The 26,125-nt window shown below is 40.9% G+C and overlaps 1 protein-coding gene across 6 annotated transcripts in view; it reads right to left on the minus strand.

Annotated features, from left to right (window-relative positions):
- LOC147911161 (uncharacterized) overlaps positions 1-26,125 on the minus strand; it is a 67,942-nt gene that overhangs the window by 15,721 nt on the left and 26,096 nt on the right. For 3 of the 6 annotated variants that reach the window (XR_015551513.1, XR_015551514.1, XM_087428478.1), the window contains 3 exons: positions 12,831-12,952; positions 7,705-7,848; positions 1,901-5,358 (listed from right to left, as the gene is read on the minus strand). Coding sequence is in view for 3 of the 6 variants with exons in the window: in XM_087428478.1 (XP_087284604.1) it covers positions 5,234-5,358; positions 7,705-7,848; positions 12,831-12,952 (391 nt within the window). In the remaining 3 variants the exon portion in view is untranslated. Of the gene's footprint in view, positions 1-1,900; positions 5,359-7,704; positions 7,849-11,334; positions 11,549-11,580; positions 12,454-12,830; positions 12,953-26,125 lie in introns of those variants that run through there. The other 3 variants (XM_087428479.1, XM_087428480.1, XR_015551512.1) reach the window with 3 other exon arrangements.

Raw genomic sequence — 26,125 nt, forward strand, 5'->3', positions numbered from 1 at the left:
AAAACAACAAGTGTTGGAGAAGATGTGGAGAAACAGGAACCTTCATACACAGCTGGTGGGAATGCAAACTGGTGCAGCCTCTATGGAAAACGGTATGGAGATTCCTCAAAGACTTAAAAATAGAGATGCCCTATGACCCAGCCATCCCATTACTGGGAATCTATCCAACGAACCTGAAATCAACAATCCAAAGAGGCTTATGCACCTCTATGTTCATTGCAGCATTATTCACCATAGCCAAGAAGTGGAAGCAACCTAAGTGTCCCTCGACTGACGATTGGATTAAGAAAATGTGATATATATACACAATGGAATACTACTCAGCCATAAAAATGACAAAATCATCCCATTTGCAACAACATGGATGGGCCTGGAACGTATTATGTTAAGTGAAATAAGCCAGAAAGAGAAAGACAAACACTGTATGATCTCACTCATATGTGGAATATAAACCAACACGTGGACAGAGAAAACTGTACTGTGGTTACCAGGGGCAGTGGGGGTGGGGGTGGGCACAAGGGGTGAAGGGAGTCATATATATGGTGATGGACAAACAAAAATGCACAACCCAAAATTTCACAATGTTAAAAACCATTAAAACATCAATAAAAAAATGCACAAAGAACTTGAATAGACATTTCTCGAAAGAAGATATAAAATGGCCAGTACACACATGAAAAGATGCTCAACATCACTAAGTATCAGGAAAATGCAAAATAAAACCACAATGAGATATATCTTCACACCCATTAGGATAGTTACTATCACAAAATCAGAAAATAACATGATGGCAAGAATGTTGAGAAATTGGAACCCTTGTGCTCTGAGGGTTAAAATATAAAACTGTGGAAAACAGTATGGTAGTTCCTTCAAAAATTAAAAATATAATTACCATATGATCTAGCAATTCCACTTATAGGTTCTGAAATAATAGAAAATATATTTATTGGTCTCTACCTCCAGTTCCTGGCACAGAGCTCCTAAAACCCTTGTAATTTCCTAAATGATAAGAACACTAGGATCATCTCTTGTTCTAATATTTGCCTTTGACTCCATCCCTGACACAGAGCTCCTAAAACCCTTATAACTTCCTAAGTGATAAGAACACTAGGAGAATCTTTTGTTCTATTGAGGCAACTCTGCGTGGGATCCTGGATGGCTCCTGGATGGCTCCTGGATGGGGACTGGTCACCAGACAGACCAAGCCCTGATTAGAAGCTTGGAATATTTAGCCCTACCCCTTATCCTCCAGACAGGGGAGAGGGGCTGGAAACTGAGTTAATAATTGATCATGCCTACATGAGGGAGCCTCCATAAAAATCCCAATAGAAGGAGGTTCAGAGAACTTCCAGGTTGGCAATGACAAGGAGTGCCTGGAGAGTGGTGCACCTGGAGATGGCATAAAAGCTCTGTGCCCTTTCTCATATACCTTTCCCTATGCCCACTTCCATCAGGCTGTTCTTGTGTTATATCCTTTTATAATAGACTGGTGATCTAGTAAATGTTTCTCTGAGTTTTGTGAACCACTCTAGAAAACTAATCAAACTCAAGGAGGAGGTTGTGGGAACCTCTGGTTTATAGCCAGTCAGTTAGAAGTACAGGTAACAGCTGGCGCTTCTAACTGGCATATGAAGTTGAAGTGAGGTTGGGTGGGTGTGCAGTCTTATAGGACTGAGCTCTCAACCTGTGGAATCTGATGTATCTCTGGGTTGACAGCATCAAATTGAGTTGAATTATCTGACGACCAGCTGACATTCCAAGAATTGCTTGTTGGAGGTGTGGGAACCCTCCCACATGTAAGAAAATGAATCTCAGAACACTATTTATAGGTATACACCCAAAAGAACTGAATGCAGAGGTATAAAGACATATACGTACACCCGTGTCATTAACGGTGTTATTCAAAATAGCCAGAAGCTGGAAGGTAGCCAGGTGTCCATCAACAGATGAATTGACAAAAAAAATGTGGTGTATACACACAGTGGACTACCATTCACCCTTTAAAAGGAAGGAATTCTGACACATGCTATGACATGGATGAACCTTAAGGACTTTATGCTAAGTGACATAAAGCCAGCCACAAAAGGAAAAATAGTGTATGATGCTACTCATATAAGGTACTTAGAGTAGTCAAATTCATAGGAATAGAAAGGAGAATGGTGGTTCCCAGGGGCAAGAGGGAGAGACAACAGGGAGTTGTTGCTTAATGGGCACAGAGTTTCAGTGCAAGGTGAAAATAGTTCTGTGGATGGTTGGAGGTTATGGCTACACAATAATGTGAATGTACTGAATGTCACTGAACTGTACACTTAAAAATGGTTAAATGGTGAATTTTATGTTATGTATATTTTATGACCATTTAAAAAAATTAATTATTTTCAACAAATAAACAAACCCTAGCTACATGCAATAGCATGGATAAATATCACAACCATAATGCTGCATAAAAGAAATTATATTCAAAAGGCTATATATTTTATAATTCCATTTATATAAAATCCAAAAAAGAAACAAAACCGAGGTCTGGCTTCCAGTAATGGTGGAGTAGCTTGTTGAACTAACACTCTCACAGATAACAATGATAAAATCTGCATAAAATATTATATATATTTATATAGAATCATATATCTATATGTAATACACATATAATAAATGTGTATATGTGTGTATGTATAAATCTCTTCCAAAAGCAAGCAGAACTGAGACGGAGTCTTCCCTTAAATGATGGGAATTGCACCAGGAGATATTTGCAAGCTTGAGTCTTTTGCCTCAAAGCATTCCAAAATCTGTACATGGCCCAGACAGGGGAAAAACTACAGCCTTACTTGTAATGTTAGAGGATGTATTTTGGGGATGGCAGAGTAGATGGAACGTTAGGGGAGAAATTCTGGAAGAGAGGGACCCACAAAGAGGAGAATCTCAAAATATGTATGAAAGTCTCCCCTCCCACACACCAAATTGGCAGATCTTTGAACAACACACATGCAGGGTAGGCCCCAGAGGGCCTAGTGTAAAAACAACAGTGGGAAGATGAAAGAACTGAATGAGGATTTCAGCTATGCTCACTGTAAAGGAGATAGGATTGGAATTTCAGTCCGGCCAAGTTAACTCCCTGCTAGAAAAACAACAACACTCTTCAAAGGAATAAAATAGAATCCAGAGGCTCTTTAACTATCATTCATGGTTTCCAGTACACAATTTAAAATATCATGAGATTTGAAGAAATAGGAAAATATAATCCATACACGACCAAAAGCAGGCAGTAGAAGCTATCCCCAAGGTGTTGCAATTAGCAAACAAGGATAAGAAAGCAGCTTTTATAAAGATGATCGATGTAGTAAAGAAAAATATTCTCATAATGAATGAACAGATGTGGAAACTCAGCAGAGAAATGGAAATTACAAAAGAGAACCAAATAAATAGATGAAATAAAAAAAATACCTTTGAGTTTACCATTAGATTAGAAACAGTAGAAGAAACATGAAGATAGGGCACTAGAAGTTATCCAGTCTGAAGAAAAGAATGTAAAAATTTTGAAGAAAAATGAAGAGAGCCTTACCACCTGTGAGATGATTGAGTCCCCAGCAGAGAGGGGAGAGACAGAAAAATTAAATGAGGCAGAAAGGCAAATCAATAAGTAATAGCATAACTTCCAAAATTTGGTGGAAAATCCAAAATTTTAGATCCAAGAAAGTCAGGAAACCCACAAAATAAAATACAAATTAAAACCATACCTAGGCACATGATATTCAAGCTGCTAAAATCCAAAGATAAAAGGAAAATCTTGAAAACAGTCAGGGAAATACATATATACATGGGAAGACATTACACACAGGGAGAAATAATGTGAATGATGGATGATACATTATCAAAAACAAAAGACACAAATCAATAACAAAATGACATCTTTCAAGTGCAGAAAGAAAACCCAAAAGTCAACACAGAAATCTATATTTAGCAGAACTCACTTTCATAAAGGAAGCAGAAGCCACAATAAGATAATGCACACCTATTAGGTGGCTAAAATGAAAAATAAAATTGCAAATACCTAGTGGTGGTGAGGACTAGGAGCAAATAGAACTGGGAATGCAACATGATAGTTGCATTTGGAAAAGAGTTTAGCAGGTTCTTATAAAGTTAAACATACACTTATTATATGACTCAGGTATCCCACTCCTAGAGATTTACTGAAGCAAATTGAAAACTAATCTTTAAACAAAAATCTTTGTGTGAATCTTTATAGCCATTTTATTCATACTTGCCAAAAGCTGGAAATAAACTAAATGTCCTTCATCAGGTGAATGGGGAAAGAAACTGTGGTGCATCAGTACTTTAGAATACTACTTGGCAATAAAAAGGATAAACTCTTGATTCACACAACAACATGGATGAATCTTGGAGGCATTTCTCTAAGTGAAAGAAGCAGATTCAAAAGGCTATATAGTATATGATTCCATTTATATGACTTTCTAGAAAAGGCAGAATTACAGGGATGGAAAGTGATCAGTGGTTGTCAAGGGATGGAGTGCGGGAAGCAGTTGACTACAAAGGGACAGTATGAGAGAATTTTAGGGGTGAAAAAAACAGCTCTGTATGGTACTGTGGAGGTGGATACACGACCATAAAGTTGTCAAAACCCATAGAACTGTACACTGCAAAGAGTGAATTTTACTCTGCCAATTTTAAAAATCCATCAGGATGCTGGGGAACTCAGATGGAATGCAGTGACAAATGAATGTCACTGTATTACAAGCATGTGACATAACCACACAGAAGGGGTGGGGATGAAAGGTCCTGACCTAAGTAACTTTGGAAGACAGTGTTTTGATGGAATACTGTAAAACTAAAGTACTGGACACAAACACTGTACACTAGGTGATAAATTTGTTTTTCATAATGATATGGATTAGCAATTCTGAGACTAGTTGACACATTAGTAAATATATTGTAGATAACTGGAGTTAAGTTTCTCACTGTTGGTAAAAGAAGTTACATATAAACAAAAGGAGAATGCTAGAATAAACTCTGTGGTGCTGGATTGGAGTTGGAAGTACCAGTATGAATCCATGTCTCTTTTAATATATCTATCCAGATAGATAGATTGATAGATCGATAGATAGATGTGCATAACTGAGTTTATATTCATACATACATTTCCAAACTCTGCTGAGAGTGTCTAGAAGCAGTGACATCCTAGTATCAATGAGCACACCCAGCTCCCAGATCTTGGTTTCTAAATATCGTTCTCCAATAAAAAGAACCAGGTTTTCTTGGAGAAATGTTTAATTCTAGGGCTGGAGATGGAAAACACAAGATGAGCCTGGATCAACTTGTAGTGCCAGAAAGTAGGAAAGTGCTCTAAAAAAAAAAAAAAAAAAACAGAAAATGATGAGATGTGTCAAAAGGAATCAATCTGAAAATCAATCTGAAAGACTTCACAATGGCTCAAGCTGGAAAACTATGACCAACAAAATAAATAATGATAGCATTGGATTATTACCCAGAAAATAAAACAAATATCCATGAGTCTATACTGATATAAAAAAGATTAAATAAGAAAGGAAGGAAAAGAAGAAAGAAAGAAAAAAAGGGGAATAAAAGAGTGAGAAAAAGAAAGAAAGAAAGGAAGAAGGAAGGGAGAGGGAGGGGGAAATCTTCCTCACAGAATTCTAAATAATAAATGCGGTGGGACAGCATAAAATAGAAAATTGCCACTAGAACACCACAGTAATAATTACTGTGAGAAAGACTGACTGATGAATGCAAAAACTGGGTGAAACTTAAAGAAGAAACAGTACATTTGCAGAGCCTCAAAACATCTCCCTCCAAATACTTAACTTTTTTCTCTTAATTTCTTTAAAAGTTCTATGACTACTTAAAGCAAAAATTATAACACTGTATTGTGGGATTTATAACGTGGGTAGATGTAAAATTTATGACAACAATAGCACAAAGGACAGACAGAGGTAAATGGAACTGTTCTGTAGCAAGGCTTCCATACTTTACATTGAGTAAGCTGGTGCACTATTAAGTCTAGGTAGGCTGTGATATGTTAAAGATGCATATTGTAATCTGGACCAACCACTAAAAAATGCAAAGCTGTGTCACTTGGATGCCAATAAAGGAATTAAACTGCATACAAAAAAACATTTGTACAAGAATGTTCACAGGAGATGACCTGCACATCCCCAAGAGGAAGATGAGTGCACGCCCTCAGCCGTGCCGAGGAGCAAACGCTGACACACACGTTGGGTGAGTCTCATCAACCTCGTGCCGAGGGAGGCAAGCTGGACAGAAAACAATACACGTGGGTTGACTTCAACAAAGATGAACCTATGCTGCAAAAACCAGAGCAGTGGTTGCCTCGGGGGAAGGAGAAAGTTGCCTGGGAAGCAACAGGAAGGAGTTTTCTGGGGGTGTTGGAAATATTCTATTCTTCAAGGGGTGAAGGTTATATGGGCATGTTTATTTGCCAAAACTGTACGGTTGAGATTTGTGCCTTTCAGTGTGCGTACATCTTACTCACCACACACGCACAAAGCACTAAAAGAATAATAAAGTGAGGTGGGAATGGGATGCAGTGTGGATGAAACAAAAATGGCAGATGATTAGTAGTTGTTGAAGCTCGGTGAGGGGCCTACTATGCTATTTTGTTTATTTTGTATATTGTTTAAATTGTTCTGTAATAAAACACTCGTATAAGAAGACAAACTCGATATACAGTGTTCCCTGGTAAGATATTGGTTATCTTTGGGAAGAAGGAGGGAGAAAAAGATTGTCAGGGGGCCAGCCCCGTGGCTTGGTGGTTGAGTGCGTGTGCTCCGCTGCTGGCGGCCCGGGTTCGGATCCCGGGCGCGCACTGACGCACCGCTTCTCCGGCCATGCTGAGGCCGCGTCCCACATGCAGCAACTGGAGGGATGCGCAGCTATGACACACAACTATCTACTGGGGCTTTGGGGGAAAAAAATAATAAAAATAAAATTATAAAAAAAAAAAAAAAGATTGTCAGGGCCTGAGTAAAGCTGGTGTTAGTTCTTGGTCACACAAGTGTGTTCACTTTGTAATAATTCTTTGAGGTTTACATGGATGACTTCTGCATATATTTCTGTACTCATGTTATACATCAATAAACATTTTAAATCCTGCATATTTGCACAAAGATCCTAACTCAATATCTCAGAATAACAGCAGTGTTTTGTTTTAAAGTGGAACACGTTCCCTCATGACATCATCAGATGGATTTTAAAACTCCCAAGTATCTATTAATGTCCTCACCCTTGCGTGGCCCCCTGGGTCTTTCCATTTTTGCCTCAATTTTGAAAGTGGCATGGATTTGAGTTTTTATGATGCAATCTTTTTCCAGCAAGGTCCACCCCCACGACGATGTTTACCAAGGCCTTGACACCTAACACAGTGCCATGTTCACAGCATGCACTCAAGACCTATGGGACTGGGTTGAATGAGGAACAAAACGAGGAGCATCGTAACTTATGTCTAGGTGCCATATCATGACTTAGGAAATTGGTAGGGTTTTTCGATAAATTTGCTATGCCTTCTAATTTTTACTATTTAAAACAATGGGAAACAGGGTCTCAGAGTTCTTTCTCAGACAAAGTCTGACATTTCAGGCACAGATGACTGACAATTATTAATGGCATATGACTTTCCCACCTCATCTTAGTTTTAAGTTTTTAATTCCTTACCTTGGAAATGACCTAACTTTGCTTCTTCCAAGTCTTGTAGTAATACTGATGCTCCAGAAATTCGGGCCACGGATATTCTGCTGTTGTCGTCCTCCCTGCAAAGAAGTGGAGCTGTGCATCCTCCAGTCTGAGAAGCATGTGGTTCTGTAGTATTTGGAGTCAATCAGAGAAGTTAAATGGAAAAATGACTTCAGAGAATTATCACCATAACCCCCAACAGCAACAAATTATTTTGCTTAATTATTTTGTGATTCTGAGGGTATATTTAAAAAGGGATATTAAAACTGGTTGCCAAGGAGCCAGCCCTATAGTAGAGCAGAAATTGTATATTACCTTCCTACACAAAGTTCCCTAACATTGTGGGAAGGACCAACGGGAAGTTTCGGTGCTGTTGCCTGTGTTAATGAGGCCACGAGGTCCACACTGGGATAAGGAAGTCCAGTGAACAAGCCTGTGTGCAGCGTTGGAGAAGGGCGTGTGTGTGGTCTCCTGAAGTGGCTCAGGGGTCACTTGCCAGTGCACCTGAGTTTCCTGTCTGTATAATGCAGGAATTGGGGCTGTCTAGTGTGATGTTTTCTCCTTTTTATGACATGGTGCAGGGCAGTCCTTCTAAGACGCCTCACCAAGATATGGGCCCTTCAGGCAGGCAGGGTCCAAAGGGAGGATCTCTGCAGGGACGCTGACCATGGGGTCCAGAGGGAGGATCATGGCAGCCTGGAGGGATGGAGGGGATGGTAGGACAGGTGGCCTTGAAAAGGCAAGTTCCAGGATCCCAGGCACCCAGTATTTCCATTTTAGATATTGAATTTACATTTCAAATACTGACCAGGGAGCTTCCTCTAGGGCTGCAAGCATCCTCAGCAATAGACAGGCTGGTGAGCCCCACCCCTACCTGAGTACCGGGCTCAAGGGATGCAGTCCAACCACATTGTGCATACTCCGGGGGGGGGCAGGGCATGGAGACTGGGCGTGGTATAGAGAAGAGGCGGGGTACAGGGTGGGGTGGAGAAGCAGACAGGTGGGGCCCAGGGGTGGAGGGACAAGGAGGGAGTTGGGGCCCCTAGCTGTGCATGCTGGGAGCTTTTGTCTCTGAACCACTCCCGGCTGGGAGCTTGCAGGACTGCAAGACTACAACTCCCAGGAGGCTGTGGGCACGGCGCAATGTCTAGCCCTGAGGGGAGGAGCAGGGCAGTGTGAGCTTGGTCGAGGTCCAAACCACTCTTGGCTGCGGACTCTGGTCCTGCACCCGCTCCACGTGGACTGAGTCCTGGAGGGATGTGACGGGACAAGCAGGACCAGGGAGTTAGGAGGGTGTGGCGGCTGCATGGGCAGCCGCGGGCCTGCATCGTGCAACTGCTTTTGTCCAAAATTGAAGCCGGACTCACATCTATTCCACACCGCCTCCCTCCGTTGCTTGATTCCTCCTCCCACCTGCGTGCCTGTGGGTCTTTCCACAGCCTCCTACCTAGTCCAGGGCCAGGTGTTTCTCTAAACTACTTATGGGAAATGGTTTGACATCCCAGAAACTTTCCACTTTGCCTGCTGCCCTCTGCCTTCTCCAGCCAAAGTGCCATCATTTCATCAGTTTTTGGGAGAGATTCGCCCTTGTGGTCCCTCTTGCAAGCACAACTTAAGAGCTGTGCAGGGTGGTAACAGTGGCTATTACTTGCCTTTTTTGCAGATTTGGAAGTTGAGGCATCCGTGAAGTTAATCATTGGTTTCCCCAGGATCCGTCAAGAGTAGAGGAGAACAAGCCAATTCCCAGGCAAGTATCTAGTAGGCCGATTTCACCAACCCATTCTAGTGCAGAGGCCTCTAAAACAGCATCCTTAAGATGAGAATAGCTTAAGCATTTTGCCCTTTAGATTGATCACCTAATCTCAGCTCAGGCCTGAGTGGCCAGTCTTTCAGGGACATGGGTAGTGACTCTGATCCCTCAGGAAGAGACCAGTCATCCAGCTTTGGGAGAGGGAAGTTCAAGGTAGACAACACTTGGGCAGCATTTGAAACCCATCAGCTTTAACATCTCTGCTTTGGATTCTAGCAAGATTCCAGGATAAACACACCTAGGGATAGTCAGATGTACCATATTCTTTAAAAATTGATAGGAGTAGTGAAAGGAACAGAACATAAAATATTCCTGCTGATTTTCAAAAGATAAAATGCAAGCAAGACCTTCCTGTTAATTTTTTTTCTGCTCCTTCTCTTGGTTGTACTGTATGCTTGAATGCAGAAAAAAGAAACTTGAATTGCCAAATTCTCTTTTCCTGAGATTGGTAAATTAACTTAAAAGTCTTATTGAAACCTGTGGAGGAATGGTTAGCAGCTTTCATGATTTATGTCATCCCTAAAAATCTGGGCATTGAGCTACATGAAACAACGTCCTGTTTATTTTACACATCCCAATAGGTTACATCTCCAATTCCTGAATGTGGGATATTATCAAAACAACTGAAAAACCTGGTCATGGAAACTGGACCCTGTCACTTTGTCAAGAATTTGCCTCTTTATGAATTAATGACACATGAATTCTTTAACATTTTTGTAAAGAATGGACGAGAATCTCTGCAGTGTCGCTGAATGTGGCAAGACGGAATTCTCGTTAGACCATATCCTCGGGTTCTCCTCTCGTGTTCAATAGGCCTGGGTGATAGTCCGTGTGGTCAGGTGCAGCGCCCCTCCCCCAGCCCCCAGTGTTCCATCCTACTCTGGCCTGTGCCCTCTTCAGGGTGTTCTGATGACACTTATCCACAAGGATTGGAAGGAGACACTGTAACATGAGGATATTCATCATCTTGAAACAAGGATTAATGGAGAGGAGAGTCTCAGGGTCTGTGTGCTCCGATGCACTGCTGTTGGGGTATGGCCGCAGTTGACCACTGTGTTACCAGCAGTCCCCACAATGGCTGTCTCAGACGATTGATCTCCTGGTGCAACCACAGCAGCTGTTGACATAGCTGGGCACTCATCATGGTTCAGTATCTTCCGTCAGATTTTGTGGCTCTGACCCTCCTCTGCTCGCCCCCTTCCCATTCCTATCTGCTGCGTTGATTGCTTTGTAGTTGTTTCCTAGGAGCCACTGTGTGTAACTGTATTTCACAGTGTCTTTAGGGACCCACCCTCACTACACGAGTCACTGAACAACAGCCGCTTATCCTGGTGTAGCCTGTGCTCATCCTCTCCAGTGGAGCTGTGAAGAACCCTGCTTACTCGGAGCTCCTCTCATTCTCATGCTGCTGGGGCTGTTATGAAGCTGGGCATCTTGTCTTTGGTCTCATCAACATTATTCTTTTCATCGATTATTCTGAAGTCGGATATGATTTTGTTAATAATGCGGACACTGGCTGTCACAGGCACTTTTATGTATCTTCCCCAACAGCTCTGTGAAGTAGACCTGTGATCCCCATTTTACAGGGGGGACACTGACACTCAGAGAGGTCGAGTAGCTTCCTTCACTTCACACAGTTTCTTGGTACATTTTGAGTCTCCACCTGGAACTCCGCCTCTCAGGTGTGTGCACTTAGCTGGTGTTCCACTTTGTGCCTCTCTGCCAGCCTCCAGAAGGCACACGCCCCATCCTGAGTCCATTGTCTGCTTGATGGCAGTCATCCTGCACAAACAGGCCCTGGGCGGGGAGTGGACTAGTGGGCCGTGGTCCTCTGGCTTACACTGCGCAGGTTCTAGGTTTATTGTGAGAGTTGGAGCAGTGGAAGATACTGACTGTCACTCACCTGGAAGGTTTATTTGTATTTGGAGTATTTGTAGAAATACTCCACTGACTTTTTGCAGGTGTCGTGTCTTCTTTGTGTTCATTGCTCCTCTGGGCTTTCTCCTACAGTCCATGCTGTGCAGTAACATACAGCACAGAGACTGCTGAACATAATACTGTTGCCCTGCACCAAACAATCACATCACTCATTTTTCTAATTACAAAACAAATACATACTGTAAAAAAAGTCAAATTACACAGATCTATGTAGAGTAAAGTGAAACCTTCCCCTTTCATCCCCTTTCCTGCAAACTCACTCCACTACTCAGAAGGAACTATTGTTAAGAGGTTGGGGTTTATCCTTCTGGACATTTCCTATGAATTTATAAATTCACATAAAGTTTTTTTCAACATAAATTACATAACTACATCTTTTTGCAATTTGCTGTTTCCCAAACCGTATATCATAGACGTCTCTCCTTATCAGTGCTTGTCACTCTAACTTAGCTTTTTAGAAGTTTTAGAGGTATTCCAAAGAACAGGAGTACCAAGATCTGTTTATTTCTTCTTCGATAGAGGTGGGATTATATCCAGTTTCACTATTATACATAATGCTGCAGTAAGATCCTTGTATGGAATTTATTACACTGCTATTCAACTGCTCAATTTGCTTTGTTTCCTTTTAGTCAGAGACTATGATATATTTTTAACATTTTTATGGGAATTATTTTATAGGTAAATTAATTTTATCACTGAATAAAGACATTTATGGAGAAACTGGACTTCAAGGTCATCCATCTCAGTATTCTGGAGAAAAATCGTGAAACTTAAATGGTGTTATGCTTGCCCCATCACATTCTAACAAGTCATGTTAACAATTGAATGTTGATTCTTTGAATAGCCTCTACTCTCTCTGTTCAGAAGAAGGATGACTTTTTCTTGTCTTGAAAACTTCTGACTCCAGGGGCTCTCACTTGGGCTTCACAGAGGATAAGATATTGGTGTCGTATCTGTTTCTCTTCAGCTGTAGGCTGCATCTTCTAAAGATCATAGAATTGAATATGGTCCAATAGATATATATGATTTGGGTCAAAAATTCAAAGCAATGAACCCAAGGTAGGAATCTATAACTGGTTCTTTTTTTTTTTTTTTTAAGATTTTATTTTTTCCCCCCAAAGCCCCAGTAGATAGTTGTATGTCATAGCTGCACATCCTTCTAGTTGCTGTATGTGGGACTCGGCCTCAGGATGGAGGGAGAAGTGGTGCCTCGATGAGCACCCGGGATCCGAACCCGGGCCACCAGCATTGCAGCGCGCGCACTTAACCACCAAGCCACAGGGCCGGCCCTATAACTGGTTCTTAATAAAGAATTTCCTTTGATATCCTCAAGTCTCTGTGATTACTAGTAAAAACTCACCTATGGGTGAAGAGATGTGGTTCTGCTGGCAATGTCTGGCTTGAACATCCATAGTTAAGCCTGCCACATCCATAGATAGATTAGACTTGACCTCTGGAAGACCTCTGCCCTTGGTCTTTGACCTGGGAAAAATAAGAATTTTAAAAAGCTGCTGTTATTAGCACTCAATGCTAGAAATGCCCACTAAAGAGTGAGTTTGATTTGGTAAACCTAAGGGAGTATAAGCAGAACAAAGTCTTTAATATCTACAAAATTTCAAAAAATTCTAATTTTTTAAAATATAACTCCATTTTTGCCACAGTGCAAACTGTGTATATGTGAATGAAATATTCCTCTGTCCATTTCTTAAGTTGTTTCCATTGATTTGCTGGATTTATCCTCTAATCCGGATTCCAAGTGGGAAAGAACATCTTGGTCCTTCAAAGAAAAGCAGCCATTGAAATTTGATTTTCTTTTAGCTTGGCATCCTACAGGTTTGAGGAATAAATTGTCATGTAATGATACAATGATTTTTAAATCTAATTGTTACTTAGAGGGGTGTAAGGGATGATTGAATGGTGGTTCATCCCCATGGTCAGGGGTATTGTACACATGAAGTGCAAACACGATTCAGGAAGCTGCTTCAGCCCAGTGACATCCCTGAGAACCACAGTGCAGGAGGATCTAGGCACACAGCCATCTGCCTCCATCTCCTGGGTTACATGTAGATTCAGGGGTCTTGAGAGTGGCTTCAGAGCAGCTAACTTTTATCTATTTCTCCCCTTCCTTCTCTCCAGCTTATCTCAAACAGTCTTGACTATTGTAAAGTAAGACCAATTATAGTTATCTACATGAGCTGTTTGTTCATTATTGCAGAGTAATAATCAGGCATACCATTAAATATCATTTAATCTACCTAATTAAATTTGTTGTCCCTTATAATTGATTAGAACCCTAAATTTAGTTCAGAGTTTGATATTCACCAAGTGTGTTAATCTGCTTACAACTGCCATGTGGCTCATTCATCTTACAAGTGTATCTTTGGCCCATCACAAGATTTTAATGAATCAAATCATCATAAATTAAGATAATGTACTATCTTTTGGATGATCGGGAGGCACATGGGTCCATTTTGAAAATATGCCCATCTGTCTTTGCTCCCCATGGGAAGTTTCTGGTCACTAGGTCTCCAGGTGGCTTGCACAAGCCCTAGTTCTGTAATAGCTTTGTGCCTTTCCTACTTGGAATAGAAATAAAAGAGGTCAGAGAGACTTACTGAAGTTTTGGAGACTTATGAAGTCTTTTATGAAGACCATCCATGCATAATGTTCTGGATAGCTCTCTGTTCCTAAGACTACTAGTTACTTTAAGGGCTTGTCAGGAACTGTGAAAGGTCTGATATTTTACCTTACCTGCAAACAAATAAGTTAGCCTAGCATGGTCTTACAGATGCTGGCAAAAGACACGAGACCCATGGGTCAGAGACAGAGGACTTGATGGCACAGCAATAGCAGTGGCCAGAGTATCAGCATTTGCACCGGTTCACTAAATCCCACTTCCTACAGGGTGATACACAGTGGGCCTGGTGACATGCAGAGGGTTGCAAGAACTCAGAGCTTAAGGAACACAAATCTTTGATAACAGGCAGGAAGTCTGCTGACCTTTGGCCCGGGGGTTGTTATTTTTATTATACTGGGCAGTAAGCAAGCCTGCCCTTTGCTCCAGAGGAGGCCACTATTCCTATCTTCCAAGGTTGTCAGCTCTGCACACATTCTTGAAAAGATAACCTGGTTTTACTGGCTTTCAAAGATAAGCTTGAATGAGAGTTGATCATCATTCTGTTCTTCTGTTTCCTTTATTGAGATTGTGCAAATATGCTCTTTTTTTCTGTAAAGTTCACTAACTTTATTCATACATAAGAGATGCTTTTGGTTTTATTTATTAAGTTGAGATTTTCTTATTAGAGCAAATGATGAAACTATTATGGGTTGGATCTGAACGTATGCTTCTCCAGGAAAAATACGAAAGATCAGTGCTCACAGAACTTTGCCACAAGGAGCTGATAGCAACTTAAATGATTTTAATTTGAATATTGTTTTGTACAACTTTCTTCCATCTTACTTCATCCTCTCTGCTTCCTGTAACTCCCATATGGGAATGGGGCAGTTTCAGGGATTCACTGAACTCATTTACAATATTCAAATGGTTTTGTGTGTTGTTTTTTTTATTGAGGTAAATTTGACACACAACATTAAATTAGTTTCAGGGGTAGAACATAAAGATTCAATGTTTGTATATATGTTGAAATTATCACCACAATAAGTCCAGTTAACATCCGTCCCCATACATAGTTACAAATTTTTTTCTCGTGATGAGGACATCGCATATTTCAAGGTGCAGAAGAATCAATGATGATGTCATACATTTCCATATACAGCTTGATGAATTTGGACATAAGTATACACCCTTGAGACTGTCACCACCATCAAGGCCACAAACATATTCATCACCTCCCAAAGTTTTCTCTCACCTCCTTTATTACTTATTACTATCCTTCTTATTCTGTGGTGAGAACTCTTAACATAATACCTACTCTATTAGCAAATGTGATGTGTGCAATACAGTCTTGTTAGCTGTAGGCACTATGCCATATCCTACATCTCCAGAACTTGTCTATCGTGATAACTGAAACTTTGTATCCTTTGACCATCAGCTCTCCATTTCTTCACCCCCCCCAGCTCCTGGCAATCACCATTCTAATGTCTGCTTGTATGAGTTTGACTATTTTATATTGCACATATAAGTATTTGCCTTTCTCTGTCTGCCTTATTTCACTTAGAATAATGTCTTCTAGGTCCATACATGTTGTCAAAAATGGCAGGAATTCTTTCTTTTTTCAAGGTTGACTAATATTCCATTTCTTTATCCATTCATCCATTAGTGACATTTAGGTTACTTCCGTATCTTGGCTGTTGTGAATTAGCTGCAATGAACATTAGATTGCAGGTATCTCTTCGAGACCTTGATTTCAATTCCTGTGGGTATATACCAGAAGTAGGATTGCTGGGTCATATGCTGGGTCAAAATTAGTTTTAATTTTTGGAGGAACCTCCATACTGTTTTCCATAACGGCTGTACTAGTTTAAATTCCTGCAAGGCTTCCTTTCTCCACATCCTCACCAACATTTGCCATCTTTAGTTTTTTTGATAATCGCCATCTTAACAGATGTGAAGTGATAGCTCTTTGTGGTTTTGATTTGCATTCCCTGATGATTAGTGATGCCAAACATCTTTTCATAAACCTGTTGGCCACTTGTATGTCTTCAGTGGAAAAAGTCTATTCTGGTCCCTTTCTCATTTTTAAAATTGATTTGTCTTTTTCCTATTCAGCCAACACAAAAAGGAGAACAAAATTTCCAGGCATTATGGGTGTTTCCCTGTTGAGGCACTTGGTTTTGTATTTACACTGGTACCAAAAGATCATGTTTCATGCTTTTTCTTCAGCTTGTTATAAGACCAGCAGTAGCTATGGCATGGCAGATAATCGGGATCTTCTGGGTTTGGAGGTTTACAACATAAATGAGTGGTAAGGAATTTTTTATTATTCCAAGGAAATTATTGAGATCATAGTCCATGGAATCTAGGATTGATAGGTGTAGGAGGAAATTAAGGTGAGGATCGGTGATCTGGTATTACTTCTGATCTTGAGGGGCAGGTATCTACTGTATGAGTGTTTGAATAAAAATGTTAGAGATCAGGAATTTGTGGTGGGTGAATATGTTTTTTGAATTATTTACTTTTGAACATAACCATTTGGATTATGTGAACATCTGTGATATGTTAGTAAGTCGCTGACAGGGGGTGGCTGATAATGTCACTATTGATTTAACTTCTATGAACACCAAGTGGTCAATGGATTAAGCAAATGAGTAGTCAGAAAACACAGAAATGGTAGGATTTGGGATTTAGTAAAAGACTGGGGACCCACTGTCCTGAGAGGGAGTGCCAGGACTTGTGTGGTTGAGAGTGACAAGGACAAGAAGAGAATAGAATCACACTCAAACAAGGAGGGGGTGTTAACAGGATGGAGGGAGAGAAATGATCTGGAGTAGCCTTGAGTTTTGACCTTGAGCTTTCTGTGCTGGATGGAAATCTGCCTGATGGCATCCGAGGACACAGGTCAGATCTATCCCCAGAGGATAGAGGGAGGGTGGAAGTACAAAACAGTCAGGATAATTGTCCTAAAAAGGCAGGCTTCCTTTATCATTTGACCAAATTTCATGATTTATTTTTATAGGGTAAGAGGAAAAGAAGGATGATAGTCACGTCTTCACAGAGGAAGCAGCGTGACTGTGGGAACCAGTCCAAACCAAAGCCTAGTTTAAGCATCTCCATCCCTTTGAGGATGTCCAGTGACATATTCAAGAGGCCGGTTACTAGAATCCCACCCCATCCTGGCAGTGACAGGCCTCTGGGAGGACACCTTGGACGAGCCCCACCAGGTCTGCTGGCCCGAGAGACCACAAGGACTCCAGGCCTGCAGCAGTGCAGGACAACTAGTAAGTCCTTTCACTCTTGCCAAAGCATTGCAAAAACTTGCACCTCGTCACACAGGTGAATGATCTTCCTCAGAAAAAAGAAGAGGATTAGCATGGATGTTAGCTCACGGCTGATCTTCCTCACAAAAAATAAATAAATAAATAAAACTGTTTTCCAAAGAGACTGAACCACTTTGTGTTCCCACCAGCAGTGTAGGAGTGTTCCAGTTATTTTCCATCCTCATTAACACTTGGTATGGTCAACTTCTTTAATTCTAGTCATTCTAATAGGTAAGTAGCAGTACTTCGATGTGGTTTTTATGTGCATTTTTCTCACGATTAATGACGTTGAGCATCTTTTCATGTGCTTATTTGCCATCTGTGTATCTTCTTTGGTGAAGTGTCCAAATCTGTGCCCACTTTAAACTTGGATTTTCTTATTGCCGAGTTTTGAGAGTTCTTTATAGTCCTATCAGATATGCGATTTGCAAAGGTCTTCTCCCCGTGGCTTGCCTTCTCCATCCTCTCACCAGTGTCTTTGGAAGGTCCGTGTAATGTAACCCGAGAGGGTTCCACATGACATTATCTTCCTTTGTTGGGAAACAGAGTGAGGCTGGAGCACCTGAGTCCAATCAGCTGTTGATCAGACTTGTGGCTGGGTCTCACTTTTAGTAAACCCAGCCCTTCTGCTTTCCCCTGTTCCTGTTTGCTGTGCTCCCCTCCCCCGCACAGGGGTCTGGTTCTAAGTCTGGTAGATCTCTGTCTCCTCAGGTTTGGGAGCCCACAGAAAATTCAGCTACTCCCTTCAGACATCTCAGCGCAGCTCTCCAGCCTCCTACCTTACATCGCTTCACAATATGGCAAATTCCCTGAAGGTCAGACTAGCAGTATGTTGGACTTAGGCCACTTCCACTACTTCTGGAGGTTTCACTTTGCTTTGTGGAAGCTTTTGGCCTAGTTCCCCAGTTTTCTGTGTGGCACAAAAACTTAGCACAGGTGCTATAAGGAAGAGCAGTTGTGTGTTTGCAAGCCCTCAGGTTTCCTCTGCCACATCAGTCCTGCAGAATCACTACAAGTTTGCCTAGTTTCCCTTTTCCTTAGCCGAGGCTCTGATGAGCAAGCCAGATCCTGGGCAAGCACCCAGATTCAGAAAATGCCTGCAGGAGAAAGAAAGGTAAAAATCCTTGCTCACATAAAAGAGTTTTCTTCTTTCTGGAATTTTAGTTGGTTGATTCTGAAGCTCTCTGATGCTCTAAAAATATATCTATAATTTATCTGGCTTTGTCCAGTTTTGCAGCAAGAGTGCTTTCCCGTCCTAGTCTCCTCTAAAACAGAAGTTCCCTTGTCATTAGTTTCTAACTCCATCAGTTATACATTGTCAATATTATTATTGTTTGGTAAAGTCATGCTTTCAATGATTTATTCAGATGTTTACCCTTTTTTATCCTCACAATCCATTTTTACCTCTTAGCATTTCTTCTTCTATCAATTTCTTTCTTCTTAAAGTACATTCTTTTTTACTTTTTAATTTTTTTCCTTGAGCAATATTAGCCCTAGGCTAACATCTGTGCCAATCTTCCTCTATTTTGTATGTGGGTCACCACCATGGCATGGCTGATGTGTGGTGTAGATCCACACCTGGGATCCGAACCCAGGAACCCAGGCCTCTGAAGCTCAACGTGCTGAACTTAAACCACTACACCGGGTGGCTGGCCCCATTAAAGTACAATCTTTAGATGTTCCTTAATGGGCATTTGTTGGTGGTAATACTCTTAGTAAATGTTTGCATAAAAATATCTTTAATTCACCCCACTTCTTGAGATATTATAGTTTGATTGGGTATACACTGAAAGTTATTTTCTCTCTGTACCTTGAAGATTTAATCCAACTCTCTCTTGCCTTCCCTTGTTAAGAAATGTATCCTAGGTCTAAATGTAAGTCTCCGTAAGTGTTCTGTCCTTCTGTGGGGCTTTGAATATCTTCCTTTGTATTTGGTGTTCTTTAGTTTCCCTGGATGGATCTGACTCTAGATTTTTTTTTTTTAATTGTGCTTGAGATGTATTCAGCTGCCTGAATCTAGAATAGGAATCTTTTATCAATTCTGGAAATTTCTGTTATTATGTCTGAATATTCCTTTAAATTATATATATATTTATATTAAATTCAAATATATATATACATACTTATGTTATTTATACACAGTCAATACATATTCATTAAATATATATTTATATTAATTCAATATGTTATATTACTCAATATAATGATTTATATTATTCAAAAAATATACATATCTTATTTATATATATGATCCTGTACTTGACCAAACTCAAGAAAGGCTCCTTTGAGCCCTCTTCTTGACTAGGCCTCAATCTTGGCCTATGATAACTATGACTTGTCAGCACAAATGATTTCACCCCCACACACATTATAAGATTTAAACACTGACATACTTTCTAACGGCTCAAATCCACATCCTAGGCTGACTGTTGCCCCCTTAAAATGCCTGCCTGAGAATGCTCAAGGCAGCCAAAGGAATTCTCTGTTTGTTCTGGCCAACACTTGATCATTGGCACCTGACATCCCTTTCTTAGAGCATTTACCCACAAGTGCTTACAACTGTGAATCTTTTCTCTGTCGTTTTGAGTTGTATATGTGTCTCCTATAACTCAGGAGTGCATTTCTCAAGGTCCTGAGAACCATTCCTTGAGATGAGGACAGGGTGTCTGTGTCTCAGACACTGTGAGAGGAGAGAAATGAAACTTTTATCATTTCCAACTGGCAGACATAACTGGCCAGATCACACTGCACTGACCAACACTCTGTAATTTTTCCCTCCCTGACTCTACTGAGCCCCTGCTCACCCCTCTGTCTGCTCCCTCATTCCCCCTTTCAAATGCCCAATCACCTCTGTACAAACAAAACTGAGTTCAGTTCACCCTGTTCCCTCTTCCCTATTGCAGTGGTATATTACTGACTAAAATCTGTCCTGACCACTTTAACTAGACTCTGGCTTTGTGTATACTCTACATTTAACACATATACAGATAATCTCATGCATATGCATATATAGGCGTATACCAACATAACCAGGTGCCCTCCAGGACGAGTTCAACTGACTTGATCTTATCAACAGAGTAGCTAAGAGTTTTCTTTCAGGAACTGAGACCCCTCATCCAGTTCAAGCCCGTGGAGACCACCAACCCATCAACTGGGCCTGCGCAAATTCTCGATAAGTGACCTTTTTGACATCAGGAAGCTAAAAACTCTATCCTCAGATCATGGTAACACTGCTGGTTTGTGAACACATATCTGATGAAGAGCCATGAAGCTTGACTATGCTTGCGAGATCATCAGTTACCTCACTTCTGGTATCACACTCCCTGATTTCAAAATATACTACAAAGTTATAGTAACCAAAACAGCATGGTACTGGCACAAAAAACAGACACACAGATCAATGGAATAGAATCAAAAGCCCAGAAACAAACCCACACATCTATGGACAGCTAATCATCGACAAAGGAGCCAAGAACATACAATGGAGAAAAGAAAGTCTCTTCAACAAATGCTGTTGGGAAAACTGGACAGCCACATGCAAAAAAATGAAAGTAGACCATTACCTTACACCATATACAAAAATTAACTCAAAATGGATTAAAGACTTGAATTTAAGACCTGAAACTATAAAAATTCTAGAAGAAAACATAGGCAGTACGCCCTTCGTCATTGGCCTTAGCAACATATTTTCAAGCACCATGTCTCACTGGGCAAGAGAAACAATAGAAAAAATAAACAAATGGGACTACATCAAACTAAAAATCTTTCGCACAGCAAAGGAAACAATCCAGAAAATGAAAAGACAACCTAACAATTTGGAGAAGATATTTGCAAACCATACATCTGATAAGTGGTTAATCTCCAAAATATATAAAGAACTCATGCATCTCAACAACAAAAATACTAACAACCCAATTTAAAAATGGGCAAAAGACCTGAACAGACATTTCTCCAAAGAAGATATATAGATGGCCAACAGGCACATGAAAAGATGTTCAACATCATTAACTATCAGGGAAATGCAAATCAAAACTACAATGAGATATCACCTCACGTCCGTCAGAATGGCTATAATTAACAAGACAGGAAACAACAAGTGTTGGAGAGGATGTGGAGAGAAGGGAACTCTCATACACTGCTGATGGGAGTGCAAACTGGTGCAGCCACTATGGCAAACAGTATAGAGATTCCTCAAAAAATTAAGAATAGATCTACCATACGATCCAGCTATTCCACTGCTGGGTATTTATCCAAAGAACTTGAAAACACGAATGCGTAAAGATACATGCACCCCTGTGTTCATTGCAGCGTTATTCACAATATCCAAAACTTGGAAGCAACCTAAGTGGCCACTAAGGGACAAATGGATAAAGAAGATGTGGTATATATACAAAATGGAATACTACTCAGCCATAAGAAACGACGAAATCCAGCCATTTGTGACAACATGGATGGACATTGAGGGTATTATGCAAAGTGAAATAAGTCAGAGGGAAAAGGTGAAATACCGTATGATCTCCCTCATTAAGTAGTAGATAATAACAACAAACAAATACATAGAGACAGAGATTAGATTTGTGGTTACTAGAGGGGAAGAGGGTAGGGAGGAGGATGAAAGGGATGATTAGGCACATGTATGTGGTGATGGTTTGTAATTAGTATTTGGGTGGTGAACATGATGTAGTCTATGCACACATAGAAGTATAATGATGTACACCTGAAATATATGCAATGTTACAAACCAATGTTACTGCAATAAACAAAAAATTTAAAAAAAAACAAAAAACAAACATAAAAATACATTTACCCCAAGCCAATATCTTAATATTTGATTAAACTGCTTTATAATAAATCTTAATACATTGTAAAAGAAGAAAAATCAGTTACCTCACTTCTCCTTACTTCCAATCATCTATCTCCACACATCAGACCACCCTGCCCTTCATCCCATAAATTGTGTCCCAAGCCCTGGATTGGGGAGACAGATCTGAGACAGACACATGTGCCCTGTTGCCTTGCAGATCAATCTCACAATATAAAGCTACAATTCTTTTCCCAAAAGCTGACGCCAGAATAATTGGCTTTTTTAATGTGCATTGGGCAAGAGAACCCCAATATTGTGTGGTAACATCAATATATATATATAAACTTAATGGATGTTTTATCTTCTTTTTCTTTTTCTTTGCTGAGGAAGATTCACCCTGAGCTAACATCTGTGCCAGCCTTCCTCTATTTTGTATGTGGGTTGCTGCCACAGCCTGGCCACTGATGAGTGGTGTAGGTCCACGCCCAGAAACTGCACCTGGCCTGCTGAAGTGGAGATCTTTGAACTTAACCACTAGGCCATAGGACTGGACCATCTCTAATTGTTTTGAAGATGTTACTAGATATGCAATTGAAGTTTCACTATGATCTCTGGATTTCCTTGCTGCTCCTTCAGTCCCTCACTTCAGTCTATGTGTTTCTTGCTCCATCTTTCATGCTAGAGGAATTCCTCAAATATCAAGTGGTCCTTGGCTACCCATTCATGTTTTTGTGATGGTAAGGAAAACAGCTCAGTAGGATCTTTGTGGGCCTGATGGGGCCTGTGTCTGTCTGGACTCAGTGTTTCTTCAGGGGTGTAGAGTGTTGAACTAGTAACAGGCAAACAGTGTTGGTGCCCATGCTAATCTCTAACAACATTCCCACAATGACAAACATCCTCTGAACACTTGGAAATGCTGAAAACACACCCACACCCACATATACACTATTTGCAAATGACCAGCAGCATTCAGACTGTAAACTACACCTGATAATGCACACTGATACTCAGAACATACACACAAACACACACATGCAGACCACTCACTTTCTCAGAGCCCACAGTGACTTGAACTCTCTAAACACACACAGACATCAATAAAACACACCTTCACATAGATGTCATAATAGCCATGCACCCTGTGACCATACAGAATTGCTGAACACACACACATCCACATAACAAGGAATGTGGCCATGCACGTGTGGGCTTGATCAGGGGGTTTTTCACACCTCAGCATCAACATGGACACCCCGGGGCGAGAGGGAGAGGCAGAGGGCACAGGGACAAAATGTGGGGAGCAGTCAGGAGGCACTTGTATAAAGCAAATATGATACCTGCAAAGCTGGTTGCTAAATGACATATGACTCAAGGGTATGAGGAGCCAAGAGGACCTGAAATGGTACAAAGGAGGTGACTGATACAAACCCATCACAAGATATTTAAATGTAAGGAACAGTGATATTTTAAAAGGCACTGAGGATAGTGCATCAAAGCTTAGATATAACTCCAAACAATGAATGACATGGAATTCTGGCCAAAGAACAGCCATTATTGCTGTTAAAATTCCTATTTAAATGTTTCTTATAAAATTATAGAAATACATATTGAAAAATGACAAATATTCATTGGTTTAAAACATTTCAGGGTAAAATAACTGCAGGTTCCACTTTTATTGAGTAGCTTTCCTTAGGCAGCTATAAAAGCTGGACAAAGCACACAGAACAGATGTTTGAAGGGTCAGAGAACATCCTGTGCAGACAGGACTTGGGGGTCTACCATCTCTGAGACGAGGGAAGCAGAAGATTGTGAGCACCAGCTCCACGCGGCTTCTCCACTAAGGCATTTGCTATTTCAACAGTGAGAGAAGACAATCTGAGCAGAAAGAGGAGGAAAAATGAAATGAAATTTGGTTCCAGCCAAGTCCAGTAACTTCTGCTTCCAGTCAGATGTGGTAAAGGCAGAGCAACAATTAAACATTGATTTAATAAATACAGTGTGTTTGAAAACACCAAAGGGATGTGGAAGAAACAGGACTAGGTGAAATAAAATTTTAAAAAGATAAGAGCCTGTTTAGGTGAGATTGCCAGACATGCCCTCACCCGGGGGGAATTTGCTTAATCTGGACTCTGGTAATCAGACCTGTCTTACCAGAAAACAATTGTAAGTGATCTATGTTAGCTTTTTAATATCACAAGCTTTGTTTGGATGTTAATTTTTATTGCCTCCACTAGAAGACTCTGTGAAGGGAAGGACATTGTATCATTTGCCACATGATCTGCAGAACATTCTTCAGTTTGGGCTGTATGACTTCTATAAATATTTGTTAATTGTTGGTTTCATGAATGCTATGGACTGAATGTCTATGTAACCCAATTTCATATGTTAAAATCCTAATCCCTGACGTGATGGTATTTGGAAGTGGGGCCTTTGGGAGTTAATTAGCTTAGATGAGGTCATGAGTGTGATGCCCCCATGATGGTATTAGTGCCCTTTCAAGGAGATGGAAGGCCAGAGCTCTCTCTGCCAGATGAGGGTAGAGCAAGAAGCTGTCCTTCTGCAAAACAGGAAGAGAGCTCTCACCAAAAATAAATCAACTGGAAGCCAGATCTTGAACATCCCAGTCTTCAGAACTGTGAGGAATGCATTTCTGTTGTTAAAAGTGCCCAGTCTAGGGAGGGCCCAGTGGCACAGTGGCTAAGTGGGCATGCTCCACTTTGGCGGCCAGAGGGTTCACAGGTTCAGATCCTGGATGCGCACTGATGCACTGCTTGTCAAGTCATACTGTGGTGGAATCCCATATAAAAAGTAGAGGAAAATGGGCACAGATTTTAGCCCAGGGCCAATCTTCCTCAGTAAAAAAGAGGAGGATTGGCATCAGATCTTAGCTCAGGGCTGATCTTCCTCACACAAAAAAAACAAACCCCAAAAGTGCTCAGTCTAGGGAACTGCCCCACAGCCTACTGGTTAACTTCAGTGAGCTCCTCTTCGGTAGCCTGGGTTCAGTTCCTGGACACAGACCTACACCAGCATCAGCAGCCACGTTGTGGGGGTGACCCACATACAAAATAGAGGAATACTGGCATGGGTGTTACCTCATGGGGAATCTGATTCAGCAAAAATTTAAAGTACCCAGTCTATGGTATTTTTGTTACAGCATCCCATACTGACTAGGACACTGAGTGTGTGGATAAGTTCATTTAGATTGACGATCCTTCTTCTACACGACACACTATTGCCAATGATTCCTGATTGAGCGTGAGTCAAATTTCCCTTAAGGATCATAAAGACGTTAGGGCCCTTCTCTGTAGTTATGCACATATTGATACACATGAAAACATGTTGCATCAAGTGCTTTATCGACACCTTAGTCTCACATCTCATCCCATTAGCCTTCAGTGAGCCTCAGTGTTACAGCCAGTGCTTTGAGCAATACAGGAAAGTCCCTGGACTGAAGTGGGGCCGGTATCCATCGTGCAGCTCCTGTCCTCTGCACAGCCAGCTCCAGCGCAGGGTCAATTTATAAGACAGGCTTTTCTCCAGCACCTCTGTGTTTCTCCCAGCCTGTTCTCATTTAGGATGATCTCACCAGGAACAATGAGTGGAAATTGGGAGGGAAGAGCTACAGAAGGCATCTCCCAGGGGAAATTCTTTGTGGTTACATGACCTAGAATATGGACACCTGGCTGCTCTAAGGTGTCCTGAAAATGGAACCCTTCTCATGTCTGCAGTATCTTTCCATGTCCTCTTTCCCCTCCATCTCTCTGTTCTTGGTGGAAAAATTCCCTTGGCAACAACAATAAAAGAATGAAAGTAGGGAATGGCCCATTTCCAGTCTCAGAATTCTGTGAAATTTTACTGCCTATCCCCTGTCTCCCAGGATTGACACCCTTTTAACTCTTTTAAGATTAGAT

This window comes from Ceratotherium simum, unplaced genomic scaffold (assembly GCF_057802395.1).
Source record: "Ceratotherium simum simum isolate JZ-2026a unplaced genomic scaffold, ASM5780239v1 HiC_scaffold_54, whole genome shotgun sequence".
NCBI lineage: Eukaryota > Metazoa > Chordata > Mammalia > Perissodactyla > Rhinocerotidae > Ceratotherium > Ceratotherium simum.